Consider the following 17,344-nt stretch of genomic DNA (forward strand, 5'->3'; position numbering starts at 1 on the left):
AGAACAGCAAATTTTATTCTTGGTATAAAATGGCGAGTGGGCCGTTTTTTTTAACAGAGGAGGAAAATGCAATAATTCAAGACGTGAACAAAAAAAAATTATTCACAGAAAAGAACCAGTAGTGTCCAATTTATTTCCTAAATGTCCAATTTTAGGGGAATGAATGGTAAAATGTTTTCTTTTCAGATTATAACTCTTATAAAGACTATAAAATTTCAAATGCTTATCTCCTTTGAAATTAAATGTTTTTAGCTAATTCTAATCTCATCACTATACATGCTCATAAAGGGTGGAAGCCCTTTTTTTTTTTTCGAACACAGGTATCAATCATCTAAGTCTTATATTGTGGACATTGCATTTCTACTGGTACAAGAGTTTTAAAACGTTCACAATATTATCTGAAGAAATTTTTTTGTTTGCATCTTGAATTATTGCAATTCTTTGCTAATCTGTGAAAGAAAATGGCCTACAGGAAATTGTTAAGCTGTGTCTTGGACATATAAATATTCAATCCAATTTATCGAGAAAATAATCTTACCTTGTGCCTCGTCCCATCTTTATGAATCAAACTTCGCAGAAGACAACCACATCAAATTATTTGAGGGGCTCCCAGAAATGGTACCTTATTTGCACACCCTTATGGCTAGGCAAGCGACTTGGGGAAAAAAGAGGGGACTTATAGTTTTTCCATTTGCATTGTTATAGTACTGAAAAAGTATTGTGAGTTTTCAAGACATCATTTTTCATCGCTGAATAAAAAATTAAAAAAAAGTAGCACAGTCAGAATTTTTCAATCACCATTTTTTACTTAACAGGATGAATCCGACCTATTCTGCCAAATGAGGGGGGTGATAGACGAGCCCAAGTGGATCATGAAACAACCTACCAACCCTGTCTATCTCGAATCATTTTCGAGTTATGGTGGATAATTGGTTATGGAAAAAAAATCATCAAATCTGAAGAAAACTGAATTTGTGAAGTTTCTGAGAGACTTACACTCAAACTAAGCACATATTTGGGAAGCGCAGGAAAAATCCTATACGGCCTCACAAATTTCATTGAAATATCTGGATTACAGGATGGCTACAGGTGCTGAAAGATTGAAGTACAAAATTGAATTGTTGACAAAATTTTTAATTGTCAGTGCCAATTCTGTAAACACCCTTCTAGCTACAATCGGTCAAATTTGCCAAAAACTTGTCCATTCCACCAGCTTTCGAAAGAGTCTAGAATAAATCAAATTGGTTATCTAGTTCAGGAGAAATTTAATCATTTGTTTGCAATACATCCCTGAAATCTGCATTTGCCAAAGTAATTTCAGTAGGTTTTGGCCACAATTTGATTTTTAATTTCACTGATCTCTCAGCGCTTGTAGCTCACCATTAAATATGGATATGCTATAAATAGAGGTAGTGTCACCTTGCAGGATTTTTTGTGCAAAATGAAATTGTTGCCAATATTTGTAACCACCAATTCCGAATTTTTGTCGAACTTCAACAAATGCTGATTTCAGTGATTTATTACAAACAAAAGACTACATTTCTCCGGAACCAGAAAACTGATATAGTTTATTGTAAGCTTTTTTGGAAATGGACAAGTTTTGGCGAATCGATTGTAACTGGAAGGATTTTTCAGAATTGGCGATTAAAAATTTTGACGACAATTCAATTTTGAACTTTGTCAATCTTTCAGCGCTTGTAGCTTACCAATAAAACCAGATGGTGATACCATAATGAAAATGGTATCACCTTATAGCATTTTTTCTGTTCTTTCCAAATGTATGCATAGTTTTTGTATAGGTCTTTCAGAACTTCACAAATTGAGGTGTTTTAGACTAGACACATTTATTTTTCCATAATCGATTATCCACCATAACTCAAAAATGGTTTGTGATAGGATAGAGTTGGTGGGGTGTTTCATGATCCACTTGGGCTCATCTATCACCCTCTTTCGTTTGGCAGAATAGGTCAGATTCACCCTGTATTATTAAAATATATTACCCATAATTTCTTCTACCACTGTATAAAATGAATATAAATAAAAACACAATACAGAATCTGTGCATATCATACCAATCTAGAATTCTGTCAGTGTGAGTTGTGGGGAGGGAAGAAGACATATTTTTTCTTAAATCAAAATATTTACTCAGATTGAAGATATCACAGCAAAAGCAGTTGATATTTGAATGAATGAAAATAAACCAGCAGAACAAGATATGACATGGGAAGCCAAATGGCTGAAGATTTTAATACAGTTCAAGGTGTCCCAGAATTCTACCACCTGAAGAGATGATAGTATGTTTGAAGAAAAACAATTTTTTTCAATGGAATCCAGGGTCTCAACCCACTTATTCGGGGGATATTACCCCCTTCAGAAGTTGAAAACATGTACATGAAAATTTCTTTCCAGTCACAGGCAATTAAGGAGGAAAAACATTGTCCCTTTTCTCTCTAATGGTATTATTTGTAAGGAAAATATTTTTTCTTCTCATTCCTGGGTTATTTTAGGACTTTTTTTTGGGCCGGAGGCTTGAATTTTATGTTAACATGCACAGAAAATAAGTCATTTGTGACCCTGGAGCTTGGATTTATTATCCAATGGAGCAGACAAGATTCGGAGAAACAACATTCCTCCGGATGTGTATTTTCACTCATTGCCATCTTAACGCATGGGCCCACCCAGGAACCTCAAGAGAAGAGGAGTCTCAGAAAAACGAGAAGTAGTAATTTTCGAGAATTTTCCAGATAGAGCTTTAGAAAAATCACTTGGCTCGGAGGCCCATGATGATCTTAAGACGGCCCTGTTATCACCTCTCTTATTTTGGCAGTAGAGTTCTGAGACACCCTATACATGATGCTATATTTTGTAAAAGCAGCACAATGTCTATTCAATGCATGTATGTCATTTGATAGTTAACCCCTTTACGATCAGGGACGTAATGTTGTGTCCAAAAGCCAGTGAAATAAATTCAATCCTCTGTCTCTCCTGATGCCAACAAAAAACATTCCACGTTTTCAAGTACAATATTTACTGAGATGTTTGAATTCGAAAAACAGAGGAAAGTTGGGGGAAAAACAGCATTAAATGCAGGAAAACCGTTTAGCCGAATATTGCAATTAGAAATGTGGATTTTTTTTTGGCATCAGGAGAGGCAGGGCAACAACTTTCTAATTGGGTTTTTGGGCACACGGGGAATGTATAAAAAGTGTATTTTTTAATTTTAATAACATTACACCTCCTTGCAACATGAACGACATGTCAGTATTACACGTATGTTCAGTACGTGTCAGTATTACATGTATAAGGCGTTCGTTAGCTGAGGTATAACTGTATTTATGTGATTTGGCCACAAATTTAAAGAGCAGTCAAAAGAATAGATTAGCCGGACTGAAGTTACACAGCTTTTTTTAATGGTATATACAACTCATTGGATTTTTTTTACATCCATTTCTCTTCACAAAGAAATTCACTTCATAATAACATTTTATTAGTGTTATAGTCAAGCATGTTTTAATATTCTTGAAACTGTTTTAGTAAAATTTTTGCTATGCTTTAAATCATAGTATGACAGATGATCAGAGAGCTGCTTATAATGAAATGTATTCTCGTGCTTTTGAAAATGAGCCGTTTGGTGACCTAGGAGTTACAATGGTTAGTGGTTCACAGTTGCCTAGACACTCTGACCAACATAAATGTTATTTGCGAGGAACTCCAATTCATGTAAGTTCTATTTTACTGCAATACATTAGCTTGCTAAAATCATAGGAACAAAGTATTCAGTATAAATACCTTAAAGCAACACTGGTTTCCATAAAACAATTAAATTCATGAAAATAGTGATAACTTAGAAATACAGGGTGATTCAGAAAAGATGGAAAAACACACACTTTAAGAGGTGCACACCAATACAAACAATTGCCATCAAAGAATGCATGTTCTAACATGAAACGCAAACGCGCTAGCGCGTTTCGAAACGGCCGCTCTACAAACGTTAAAACGACATTCATGTGTTGAAATTTATCGGGAGAAAAAGAACACCATGCATATGCAAATGTAACCTGGGGAAGAAGAACAAACCTTATATAAATCTGCATCACAATGAATAAAAGGCGCGGATGCCAGCCCTGTGAAGTTATTCCAGCGTGAAACCGCACGTTCTAACAGTTGTTGTAACGTACAGAATAATGGAGCACTTTAGTAATACTGAGTCCGCGTCTCTTATTCACCGTAACGCAGATTTGCATATGGTTTCTTCTTCGGCCCCAGGTTATATTTGCATGCACGGTGTTCTTTTTCTCCTGATAAATTTCAACAGGAATGCCGTTTTAACGTTTGCGGAGCGGCCGCTTCGAAACGCGCTAACGCATTTGCGTTTCATGTTAGACTATGCATTCGTTGAAAACAATTGTTTGTATTGGTGTGTACTATTAGCTCTTCAAGTTTTTCCCATCTTTTCTGAATCACCCTGTATATTCAACATTTTTATGGGTCAAAGTATGCTAAATTTGGGGACGGGCGAAATGATATGAAAAGAAGTTTCCAGATAACTACTGTAGTCAGGATTTTATTAACCCATATGAAATCCAAGGGCGTAGCGAGGGGGGGGGGAGGACTTGGGGGTCTGGTCCCCCCCCCGAAATGTGAGAAAATGACCGAAAAAAGGGAAAAAGATGGCCAAATCCATTGTTCTGTCACTTTGGTCCCCCCCCCCAAACTGAAAGTGGTCCCCCCCGAACGAAATTTCTGGCTACGCCCCTGATGAACTCCCTAAGCACACGAGTGATTTTGGTGTGTGTGTGTCCCCCTTTAAGTTTAACTGTAACACATGACTCGAGACCTCATGACAATTAGATCTGTTTACAATTTTCAAAAATAAGTACCGTATATACTCGTGTATAAGCCGAGTTTTTTTGTGGAAAAATTCGTTCCTCAAGTGGGGAGGGGGGGAGGGGTCGGCTTATACTCGGGTCAGTTTTTGATGATAAAATATCGACCCCGCACTATCAGTAGTCATTTTTGTAGCAGTGTTCGAGAAACCGGCATTATTGGTATGGGATATGGTCAAACCCCGAAAATGTCAAAGACGAGGCAAAGAAATCGAAAATATCATTGACTTTGATACCAGGTGGGCTAACGTTGATTGTACAGCCTTTAGATGTCAGCATCAACAAGCCTTTCAAAGACTGTTTGAGGAATTTGTGGATCGAATGGATGAGTTCCGATGATAAAGAAACCACAAAAGGCGGTGCCTTAAAGAAACCTGACAATGGCCTAGTGTGCCAATGGGTACATGAGGCGTGGAATTCTGTCTCCACCGAAATTGTCATCCGATCCTTCAAAAAGTGTTGTATCAGCAATGCGATGGACGGAACTGAAGATGATATCCTCTTTGAAAGTGATAATGGCGATGACAGCGTACCCTTCATAGGGGCGATGCCGCACCCTCTATGATGATCTGATGGATTACGATGAGCTTGGAGACTCAGAAGAAAAGGTTTAAAAAGTTTGAATCGTTTTCTGTTGTAAATTTCTGTAAGCTATTCATTTTGCATGGAAATAAGAATTTTTTTTTTCTGAAATGCACGGATTTTTTGGGGTCGGCTTATACACGGGTTTTCAATTTATTGCGGTTTTGGTGGTCCTGAAGTAGGGGGGTCGGCTTATACACGAGTATTTACGGTATTTAAATTGGTAAGCAGCAGGTATTTATGCGAGGGAAGGGGATTCATAAAAATCATTTCACGCGAGGCCTATGATACCACGACTCGGGAACCCCGAATGCCGGGAAGGCCTCATGACAGTTTGATCTGGTTAAAGTTTTGGGGAGAATAAGTATGTACATTGCCCCCACAAGGGTGGCGCTGGCAGGGCCTGGGACGATTCTCATCATTTTTTGTTTTTTCACGCTATAAAGGAGGCTATAAATAAATTTAATTAAAAAATTAACTATAAAGGAGGCCCGTGAAAAGCCTGCTCTGGGGGCCCGCCAGAGGCTCCAACCTAGTGGCCCCGCTCTATGATGTGGGGGCCATGAGTATGAAATTGCAAGTATTTATAGCTAGGTGGGGGAGGGCTCAGAAAATTTTGTTGTACCCGGGCGCCTATTGTGCTGTTGAGACTGCTTTGGGCTTACTTTATGGAAATAAAGCGAAATTTCTCAATCCAAAAAACTTAGCATTGACACGAGTTCTTGTTCGCAATTAACTTATTATTCCCGCTTTTGTGTCACCCTCAGGGTCGCAACTACAAACTAAAATTTACCTTGTCACTTGGGGATCTGTATTCATTTTGGCGCCCTTCCCCATAACTTTTAATGAAAAAAGAGTAAACTCAGCGCCCTTCCTGGTCCGGAGCCCGAGCACCAGACCCCCCCCCCCCCAGAATTGGGCTCCCTTACAGTTGCAGCCCTGGTCAACCTTTCGATAAAGATGTATCTTAAACTGTACAATCAAGTGCTTCTAAAATTTTAGGATTTCCTACCGGATGGTTGATGCTAGGGGAAAAAAAATTTAATTAAAAAAAAGTACTATATTTGATCTTTTTTTATGGTGCCCCTTTTCTCTTGATGCTTTAAGCACGTGCTTATTTTGCTTAATGGTTAATCCGGCCCTGACTTTAGTATTATTTTCATTAAAATCATTTCAACCATCCGGATGCAGAATACTCATGTCGTTATCTTGTTTCTAACTTATTGAGAGACATTCCATTACAATTCTGACAAAAAAAAAAAGACTTCTAGACCAGTGCCGGGCCCTGGCATCAGTCAAACCGGACCGTGAGTGATTCATCGTTTAATTTTTCCCCATTCATTTCCCATTAGTTGTGCTTTTGACCGGGCCTTCCACCAGAAAAAAATACTCAATCGGGCCGCGAAAGCTTCCAAAGGTTCAGAACCACTGTCCTAGACAGTGTAAATTGGCTGTCTCAGCAGGGGTGGCTCTCATAAAGGCGCGAAAGCGCCCTCTCCCAGAGAATTTCTAGGCATCAGTTTAATGTCCAATGCAGGAAGTTTAAGGTCTAAATGCATCGAGCTCATATTACTGGAGGGAGCATCGAATGCAAGGAAATTACGTGACTCGTTGAATAACACAGTTCCTGCCTGGCAATTTCCCCATAGAAATGTACAGTTCAGTCTCTAAATATTGCGTTTTAAAGATTAAAAAAAAAGGATAGAGAATTCTCATCCGAAGATAAAAAAAGATTAAATTATTTATTTTTCATTAATTCTGGAATTATTTCTTTCATTAATTCTGGAATTATTTCTTTCATTAATTCTGGAATTATTTCTTTCATTAATTCTGGAATTATTTCTTTCATTAATTCTGGAATTATTTCTTTCATTAATTCTGGAATTATTTCTTTCATTAATTCTGGAATTATTTCTTTCATTGACATTGAAATTATTTCTTTCATTGACATTGAAATTATTTCTTTCATTGACATTGAAATTATTTCTTTCATTGACATTGAAATTATTTCTTTCATTGACATTGAAATTATTTCTTTCATTGACATTGAAATTATTTCTTTCATTGACATTGAAATTATTTCTTTCATTGACATTGAAATTATTTCTTTCATTGACATTGAAATTATCTCTTTCATTAATTCTAGAATTATCACTTTCATTAATTTTGGAATTATCTCTTTCATTAATTTTTGAATTACCTATTTCATCAATGCTGAAGTGATCTTTTTCATTAATTCTGGAATTATCTTTCACTAATGCTGAAATTATCTCTTTCATTGACTTCGGAATTATCTCTTTCATTGACTTCGGAATTATCTCTTTCATTGATTTCGAAATTATTTCTTTCATTGATTTCGAAATTATTTCTTTCATTGATTTCAAAATTATTTCTTTCATTGATTTCAAAATTATCTCTTTCATCAATTCTGAAATTATTTCTTTCATCAATTCTGAAATTATTTCTTTCATTAATTTTGAAATTATCACTTTTTCATTAATTTTGGAATTATCACTTTTTCATTAATTCTGGAATTATCACTTTTTCATTAATTCTGGAATTATCACTTTTTCATTAATTCTGGAATTATCACTTTTTCATTAATTCTGGAATTATCACTTTTTCATTAATTCTGGAATTATCTTTCATTAATTCTGGAATTATCTTTCATTAATTCTGGAATTATCTTTCATTAATTCTGGAATTATCTTTCATTAATTCTGGAATTATCACTTTCATCGATGCTGAAATTATCTTTCATTAATTCTAAAATTTTTTCTTTCATTAGTTTTGGAATTATCTCATTCCTCAATTCTGTAATTATTGCTTTTATTAATTTCGGAATTATCACTTTCATCAATCTTTAATTATCTTTCATTAATACCGAAATTATCTCTTTCTCTGGAGAATTATCTCATCGATGTAAAATTATTTCTTTCATTTATTGTTTTAAACTCTTATTTATGCCATTAGAAAATAACGGAGATTGCTCTGATAATCACACACACACGCGTGATCTCCCGACGGAGATGTTGGGGGGGGGACACCGTTCTCAGCACTGCTAATATAGCCACTACAATAGGGGTCGCCCTTATCAAGTCGCCTTACTGCTAAGGCGGAGACCGCTGACGTCATACTCCCTCCAGTAATATAAGCTCGATGTCTGAATGTTAATATAATGCATTAAAGGTAATACATGTATCCCATGGATTCCGTGACTATTTTATTAAAAAATATTTTAAAGCAAAATATGGTTTCAATTTAAAGGCAAATTAAATCTTTTTGGTGCTTGAGGAGTAAGGGGTCATTCAAGTATTACGTCAGCATCGATGGGGGGGGGGGGGGGGGAGAAGGTTTCCGATTTGCTGACTTTTGATGACAAGGCGGGAGGGGGGTTTGGATGACGCTTACATCATCAACCACCCTTTATGAAGATATGAAACATTCTTAATGACATCTTATTCGGTGCGCCAAATACGAGAAAAATCTTTCGCTAGTTTGTGGGCACGTGAACTAACATTCTCCCTATTGATAAGTCCCCTATACAGTCCCACTTTAATGATCTCTAAATGTTTCACGGATCCTTCAGGTGCGTAGGAAATGTTTCCGGGCCGCTTAAGTGTTCTGGAACTGTGCAACGCATCATTCAAGTGATCCGTAATTATGCCGGGGATCATGACATCACTTAAATAATCTGGGGATGTTCCACGTGTAACTTGAGTGATGTAGAACCGCACCGGGGGGGGGGGGCGCTTAAGTGCTCAAAAATTGTGCCACATGTCACTCGAGGGGATCTCTGAATGTGCCACGGTTCGTTTAAGTGTTCTGGAACTTTATCGTATCTTTGACGTTACTTAAGTAATCTTTGAATTTGCCACGGGCCTACTTCAGTGAACTGAAAATATGCCACGGGCCACTTAAATGCTCTGGAATTGTGCCACGGGTCATTTAAGCGATCTGTAAATGTGCCGTTTATATATAGTTCATTTTTACAAGATTGGGTTTGAGGGGGCAAACCACATCACATAACCTTCAGGACCACATTTGGTCCGCGGGTCAAGGGTTTACCACTTATGGCTTAAAAGGTGGGTCGGTCTTTCACGTCTATCTCCGCCTATACAGAGGAGAGGGAAGGGAAAACTCTATGTGGAATTCGCGCGCGCGTTATATCTTCCTGGTGCGTGAAAAACCGTGCCTAACTACTTTCTTTTCTGATCATGTCGAGTTATCCATGTAATTTTGAGTCTAATCCCTATTTTTTTCAAATACAGTTTTATGTAATCAATCAACTGACTTAATGATAGTTGACACCAGGGTGACCAGATGAGGTTCCTGCAAAATTGGGACTAATCCCGGTAATCGTTGTTAAAAACCGGGACATCCATTAATAATAACCGGGACATTTTCAAAACTCTCATTTTATGGTCATTAGTGTGCCAAATTGAAAACTATCAATGCATTACTAAAATATTATCGCACTACTTCTATACAGAGGCGCAAAAATGAGTAAAACATAGGAATGGGAGCCATGGTTATCAGACTTCCCGTATATACGTGATTGAAGGGCGTATGCCATGAAGGGGGGGGGGGATACGTTACATTATATAAAAATATAATAGGGTGTTTAAATGAAACGCGTTGATCAAGTGCTCGCGAGCACCAAATCGGGGATGACATGCGGGGAGCACCATGGTGCTCGCTAGCAACGGATTGAAGATGCCTGATCTATAGCCACTATATAAGGGCTTGATCTAGACGGACACCTAAGCATGACGATAGAGCAAATAACAAGCGTCTAATATTGGACTTCGAAAAATGTGAATATAGGAAAAGGAATATGTGAAATCTGTCCTTGGAAAGGGCCTTTGGTTGGTCTAGTGCAGTGTTCCTTAACCGCCGAGCCCTGGCATCCGCCAAACTGGGCCGTGAGTGGTTTATTGCTTCATTTTTACCCATTTATTTCCCATCAATGTTGTGTATGCCCAGGCCTTTCAAGCAAGAAAAAGAAATCAACCGTGCTGCGGGATTCCAAAGGTTAAGAAACACTGGTCCAGTGGCCCCACATCTTGCCGTAGGGCCCCCTAAACTGAGATCTTTGGCGGGCTCAGGCCAAATTTTTCACGGGCCCCGTATAGTGAATTTACAGTGTGAAAAAACAAAATATGAGAATTATCTCATTGAGGGCCGTATTCACCGACATGGTTTAAACCTGTAGTTACAATTTTTAGATAAGTGATCAACATAGATTGGTTAAAACCTTGAATTTAACCAATCCGTGTCGATCTCTTATCAAAAAATTGTGACTATAGCTTAAACCATGTCGGTGAATGCCGCCCTTAGAGTCCCCGGCAGGGGCGTAGCCAGAAATTTCGTTCGGGGGACCAAAGTGATACAACAATAGATTTGACGATCTTTTTCCCTTTTTTCGGTCATTTTCTCACATTTCGGGGGGGGGGGGCAGACCCGCTATCCCCTGGTCCCCGGACTCGATCAGCCCTCTACTGCGCTTCCCTCCGAATTGGAAAATCGGCTGGACTAGTTTTGTACCCTTAAACGATGGTTTCGGCTCTCGTATATAAGAAACGTTTCTTCTAATTTTTTTTACTATTTTACCTGCGCCAATACGTTTTGCCTGCGCGCATTAATGCAATCAGTAAAGAAATGGGCACATTCTATTAAGACGGCGTTTTCTTCTGATGCACATCCCTGTCTGGCGACGCGCGTCGATTCCGACAGCAAACTGCCGATTTCGACAATCGGTGCCGATCGTTGAACTGACTGAACAAAAACTGCTCGATCAATCACACCTTGCTCCATTCAACGTCGTTCGGGTCTTTTGCTCTGTTTTGAGACCACTATTGCTATGCGTGGCAGCGCAACGTTACTGTTGTGCACACGGCTTAATATCGATCAATAGTGTGTTCAGTAGTTTTGCATTCGCAGGATGCGCTTTCAACGAGCGCGGGTGCACCCACAGAGCTTGCTTTGGAAAATTTTGTAGTAGGTCTTGAAGAAACTCCAATAAGACAAAAACATTGATGAGGACGGGGGGGACTAGGGTTGCCAGACGTCCGTATATATGACTCACAAGGGCGCATGCAGGAATGGCAATGGATTGCATTGAATATTCATGAAAACCTAAGGGCTTGTGGGGGGTGATTTCGCAAAGTTGATTGAAGCCATGGATGGGGATACGGTGGTGGTGGGGGGGGGGAGGCAACGAAGACGATCGCCCCCCCCCCCTCCGCGATTAAAAAAAATTATTGGCGTAGGCAGAAGAGCAAAAGGTTGACGTTAGCCCCCACCTTGTTTGGGAAGCAACCTGTATCCACTTATGCTTTTGCGGGGGAGGCTTATGTGGCTTGAGCCCTCAGGGTCCAATTCGAGGCATTGTATTTAAATCGGTTTACGGAAAATTCACCGACAACAATTCACCGCCATGCAATTCACAGCTAGGAAAATTCACTGCCGGAAAATTCACCGACAACAGTTCGATGCGAGTCAGTCAGCGTGGGAGTGAGCGATTGAGTTACTGAGTCAGTGAGCGAGTGAGTGATTGAGTGAGCGAGCGATTGAGTTACTGAGTCAGTGAGCGAGTGAGTGATTGAGTGAGTGAGCTACTGAGTGGATGAGTGACCCAGTGAGTGAGTGAGCTACTGAGTGACCCAGTGAATAAGTGAGTGAGTGACCTAGTGAGTGATCCTAAAGATATGGCGGAAAGTTTTAATAATGACTTTATTAGTAGAAATTGAGGTGATACGGAAGAAATGTACAAATTGCTGTTGCACAAGAGAGTATATTCAATAATTCCATTAACTCTATATTTTACTCAGAATCTTATAACGAAACGTTAAAAGGAATAATAACAGAGAATTAAAAGATAATAAAGTAAGTGGATACGCGATGAATTAACTTCCTGAAATGCTTAAAATCATCTCCTGTTATCACTTTGATATTATAAAAAAACATTGTTGATCTCATCAGTTAGCAATGGATTATTTTTTTATGATGAACTATCTGTTACCAGCGACTTCATTGGTGTGGATTCTGCAATCTCAGATTTACTCAGCAATGATTCCCCCTATACCACTTTAACACCTCCTGATCCCCATGGGTGATAGGAACCGAGAGACACCACGCTCTGTCACACTCAGTGATATAAGCACATTGTCCCTGGGGACTCGGGTGCCTCCGGGGAAACCTAACCATTTATTGATCTTGAGAAAAATATATTACATACATGGGCAGGTGCCATTACGCACCTCGCCAGTAAACAAGTATAAAATTTGTGATCGAAAAATGGTGATTCATGTAAATAAATCGCGATTATAAATCACAAAATCATCGTAATAATCGTCAATAGTTCTTGATAAAATTTGATCTGCTTCTCTTCAGGGATTTTCATTGGATCAGTAACTATCACATCAATGAAAGCTGTCAATCTGCTGCTGGGTTGATCTAATCGCTGCACCGTGTATCTATATACTGTATATAAAATGACATGTCCTGACTGATTCATCCTCGCCGAGCCAAAACCGCTGAAGCTATAAATATGTCATTAGGTCGATATTGTAATATATACAATATAACATAGAACAATCAGATTTTTTAATCATTTGTGACACTACTAGGTTAAAACTAATTCACTCACTTACTCACTAGGTCACTCGCTCAATCACTCACTCACATACTCACTAGGTCACTCGCTCAATCACTTAATCATTCACTCACATACTCACTAGGTCACTCGCTCAATCACTTAATCACTCACTCACTCACATACTCGCTAGGTCACTCACTCACGTACTCAGTAGGTCACTCACTCCTCGCTCACTGACTCAGTAACTCAATCGCTCACTGACTCAGTAACTCAATCGCTCACTGACTCAGTAACTCAATCGCTCACTGACTCAGTAACTCAATCGCTCACTCCTGCTCTAACTGACTCGCATCGAACTGTTGTCGGTGAATTTTCTTAGTGGTGAATTACATGGCGGTGAATTTTCCGGACACGATTTAAATCAACTTTAAATTTAAAAGTTTCCAAAAATTTTAAACAAAATTCAGGGTTTTTTTTTGTTAATTTACTTGCATTCCCTCCTTTCATTAAAACCTTCTATTTTATTAACCCAAACTCCTCCTCCCCTGGTGGTCGCTACTCACAGTTTGGGAACAACTGATGTAATAACAGTCCAGCATGACTCATTTTGTCGGATGCAGGGCTCCCACTCATCCTACTTTTCCTACTTTTGGTAAAATGTCCCACTTTGTCCTTTTTTTTTTTTTTTTAACAAAATCCTTCAATAAAATTTTTATAATTGATTTCAATTGAGAAGCCAATCAAAGAAATAATACAAATGTGGTAAATTGAAAATTAATGATTCTGCCAAAGCAGAAATTGTATTGTTTTTAAGGTTATTTGGGGGCAGGGTGTATATGGACGATTTGGTGGTTTAGTAATTTTTCATTAGCTTAGTTTGAGGGTTCTACAAATAGAGTGGTCAATAGAAATTTCTGCCTGGTTGAAAAAAAAATTGTATTTACTACTTCATGGTCTTGTGTGTGTGGACAATAACTAACATTCATTGTGTTCAAAATTATGGTGCACATTTTGTGTATAGGTGAAACAACAGTTTGCATAACAAAGCAGTTGGGTACATAGACCTATTCTAGGTTTTGTGACTTTGATGATACCTAATAGCATTCAATTTTCTTCTGTGTTTTTAGGGCATGCAGAGGCACAAATAATATTTACAATGCTCAAGTAAAGAGCTACAAATGAAAGTGCTTCATTTGTTAAAAACGATAACACTGGCATTGACCATTAAAATTTAAACAAATCCTTTTTAAAACGGATGGACAAGGTAGTAAAACCATCTGGTCCACCTTGACTTATTTATATCAGACCTAGTAATTTACACATTTTGCTTTTGGAAGTGGTATCGAAAGAGCGTCATTCTTAATGAATATCTTCATAATTTGCCGTGTGTATTGAAAGAGAGTTGACAGACTGGACTGTGGAAGACTCCCAAAAAAGAATGGAGAGCAGAAAGAATTATCTGTGGTTGCTGACCCTATTTTGACCAAAAATTGTTTTTCTAACCAAGACATTTCTGTCATTTTGCTTTGGCTTGAGTCAATCTTACAGGATACTGAAATAGTGTGCTATGAAAAAAAAAAGATTTTAAAATTAAAAAAAAAAATTCTAGGGATTTTTTCATTTTATTATGCCATGATTATGTTGTCTAAGGGGGGGTACCCTCCCCAATCCTACCTTTTCTAATTTTTAGAATGGGAGCCCTGCGAATTAGAAAAGGTCACAGAAAAGTCACCAAAAAGGCCCCGAAAAGTCACAGAATTTTGCTTTTGGTATTTAATAGACACCCTGAAATGCATGCTTCCATATACAGGGTGATTACTTAATTTCCCTTGCCGCATTTTACTGGCGAACCGTTGATCCTAGGAGCATACTCCCAATCAGTAAAAGTATCCAAATAACGTGTAGAACTCAGATACGTCATTCACGATGCGAGAGAATTTATAGTTATCAAAAAAAAATAAAAAATATCTGGACACCCTATCCTCAGAAATCCAATCAGAAAGTTGTTGCCCTGTCTCTTCTGAGGCCAAAAACATTTCCACGTTTCTAAGTGCGATGTTCGCTGAGATATTTGAATTTAAAAATCGAAAAAGTGGGTAAGAACAGCACAAATCAGGGAAAGAAACATTGTCCATTAGCTTTTATGCTGTTTTTTGTCCAACTTTTCTCAGATTTTTGAATTTAAATATCTCTGCGAATATTGCACTTAGAAACGTGGAAGTTTTTTGTTGGCCTCAGGAAAGAAAGGGCAACAACTTTTTTAATTGGTTTTTCGAGGACAGGGTGCCAGTATAAACGTTAATTTTTTTATTTCGGTAACTACACAACCACTTGCAATATGAGTGACGTATCTGAGTTCTACACGTTATTTAGACACTTTTTCTAATTGGAAGTATGCCTCTAGGATCAACGGTAATTAAGTAATCATCCTGTACATAGTTGTCAATATATGAGATATTTATTTGTAATTAAAGGTTTATTCGTTTTTCTAGGGACCAATATTTTTTCTAGAGGATCGTAAGTCAGTGATTTCTCTGAATGATGCTCTCATGTGGACGAAAGTAAACAAATTTTCGCCGCTGGGATCAGGGCTTGTTATTTGTCCATTCTGAATATGAACTATAATTATTTGCAGAAGAATTTTATTTGTAACATGAATGAATGCAAGACTTCCTAATGTACATTCTGAGTTATAGTCCAGCCTGTGATAAATGTATAAAGCATAGAATAAAACTGTAGAATACTTCTTCAAAAACTTGTAGAATACTTCTCACTTGAATAAAAATTTGAACGCTCTAACGTTCTTCTACTTCCTGATGCACGTACAAAATGATTTTTCTAATCTAAAATCTTGTTCAGAAATTATACAATGTATGGAGTTACATGAACATGGTTCTTTACATTAAATCTAGGAAGCAAGTTTTTGGTGGTGCATATAAATGTATGACCTGGAAAAGAAAATCTTAGAACTAGAATTTTACGGGCCGAACAGAAAAATGTTTTTAGCAATGGTGTTATGATAATCTATAGCAGTGCTTTTCAAATTACAACTGAAATACGCTCACTTTCAGAAACACATTTGGATCGTTATTTATCGAATTTGTGACGATTATATGCGAAATGAAAGTGATATTCGGAGAAAAATGATTAATAAAGGATCTTATTTAGCGTCCCCAACACAGGCCTATCGGAATTGCGTAATTTATTACCGTTTCACCTCCCAAAGAGGTGGCTGTGTCAGAATTGCGTTTCTGTAGAACCTAGCTATGTATATTTATAAACGTGTTGCGTGTTCAGATAAATGTTTTCGGTAATATATAACATAGATATTATACAAATCGGAAGTGAGGTAATGGTGATGAATTAATTTTTTATGACCACAATTAAAAATTGTTGTAGGCCTGAATTTGATCACTACGGAAAGGTATTTTTAAAAAATAGACCAGCTCGCATTAGCTGTTCAAAGTAGGAAAACCGCGGAGGTATGGAGCACCTTCTGACACATCGGATCGTTATAAATCGAGTCGAGCGGTAAACTTTATGAGCACAACATTGAGCCAGCAACCGTTTCGGAGCTGTAATGACGATTATTGCACAGATGTGAAACCATGATACTTCAGATGATCTCATCGTAAACGAATTTGTCTTTTGAATTCGGCATGGAGAGTTCAAAACACAAAATATATCTCGTATAGGCGAGATGATGAACGCGACGTATCTCGCCTTCATTATGGAATAGCTCATACTTCGTCTTAAATATGGAATGACGCATATCTCGCCTCCATTACGGAATCATCCCTATCTCTCGTCCATTATGGAATCGTCCATACCTCAATTCAATTATAAAAAACTCCCATATCTAACATCAATTATGGAATCACTCAAATCTCACATCCATTATGTAGTCACTCATATCTTGCCTCAAATATGGAATCACACATCTCCCCACAATTATGGAATAAACAACATTCCACCTCCATTATAGAATAACCAACATTCCACTTCCATTATAGAATCCCACTTATCTCGTCTCCATTATGGAATCAACTATATCTCGCCTTCATTAAGAAATCACGCATATCTCCCCACCATTATTTAATATCCCATATCTTGCCTCAAATATAGAATATCACATATCTCCCCTCAATTACGGAATAAACCATATCTCGTCTTAGTTATGAAATCACGCGTATCTCCTCTTAGTTATGAAATCACGCGTATCTCACCTCCACTATAGAATCACGAATATCTCTCCTTCGTTATGGAATCGCGCATA

At 37.9% G+C, this 17,344-nt stretch overlaps 1 protein-coding gene across 6 annotated transcripts in view; it reads left to right on the plus strand.

The window, feature by feature from the left end:
- The window catches only part of LOC149085243 (WD repeat-containing protein 17-like), a 116,538-nt gene extending 100,671 nt beyond the window's left edge, over positions 1–15,867 (plus strand). For 5 of the 6 annotated variants that reach the window (XM_089233130.1, XM_089233129.1, XM_089233133.1 and 2 more), the window contains 2 exons: positions 3,564–3,720; positions 15,561–15,867. In XM_089233130.1, coding sequence (XP_089089256.1) covers positions 3,564–3,720; positions 15,561–15,680 — 277 coding nt within the window. In that variant the 3' untranslated portion in view covers positions 15,681–15,867. Of the gene's footprint in view, positions 1–3,563; positions 3,721–15,560 lie in introns of those variants that run through there. The other variant, XM_089233136.1, reaches the window with a different exon arrangement.
- Positions 15,868–17,344: the final 1,477 nt, after the last annotated feature.

This window comes from Pholcus phalangioides, unplaced genomic scaffold (assembly GCF_987345545.1).
Source record: "Pholcus phalangioides strain wild (caught in Gottingen) unplaced genomic scaffold, Ppha-v1.0 ptg000007l_1, whole genome shotgun sequence".
In the NCBI taxonomy this organism is placed as follows: Eukaryota; Metazoa; Arthropoda; class Arachnida; order Araneae; family Pholcidae; genus Pholcus; species Pholcus phalangioides.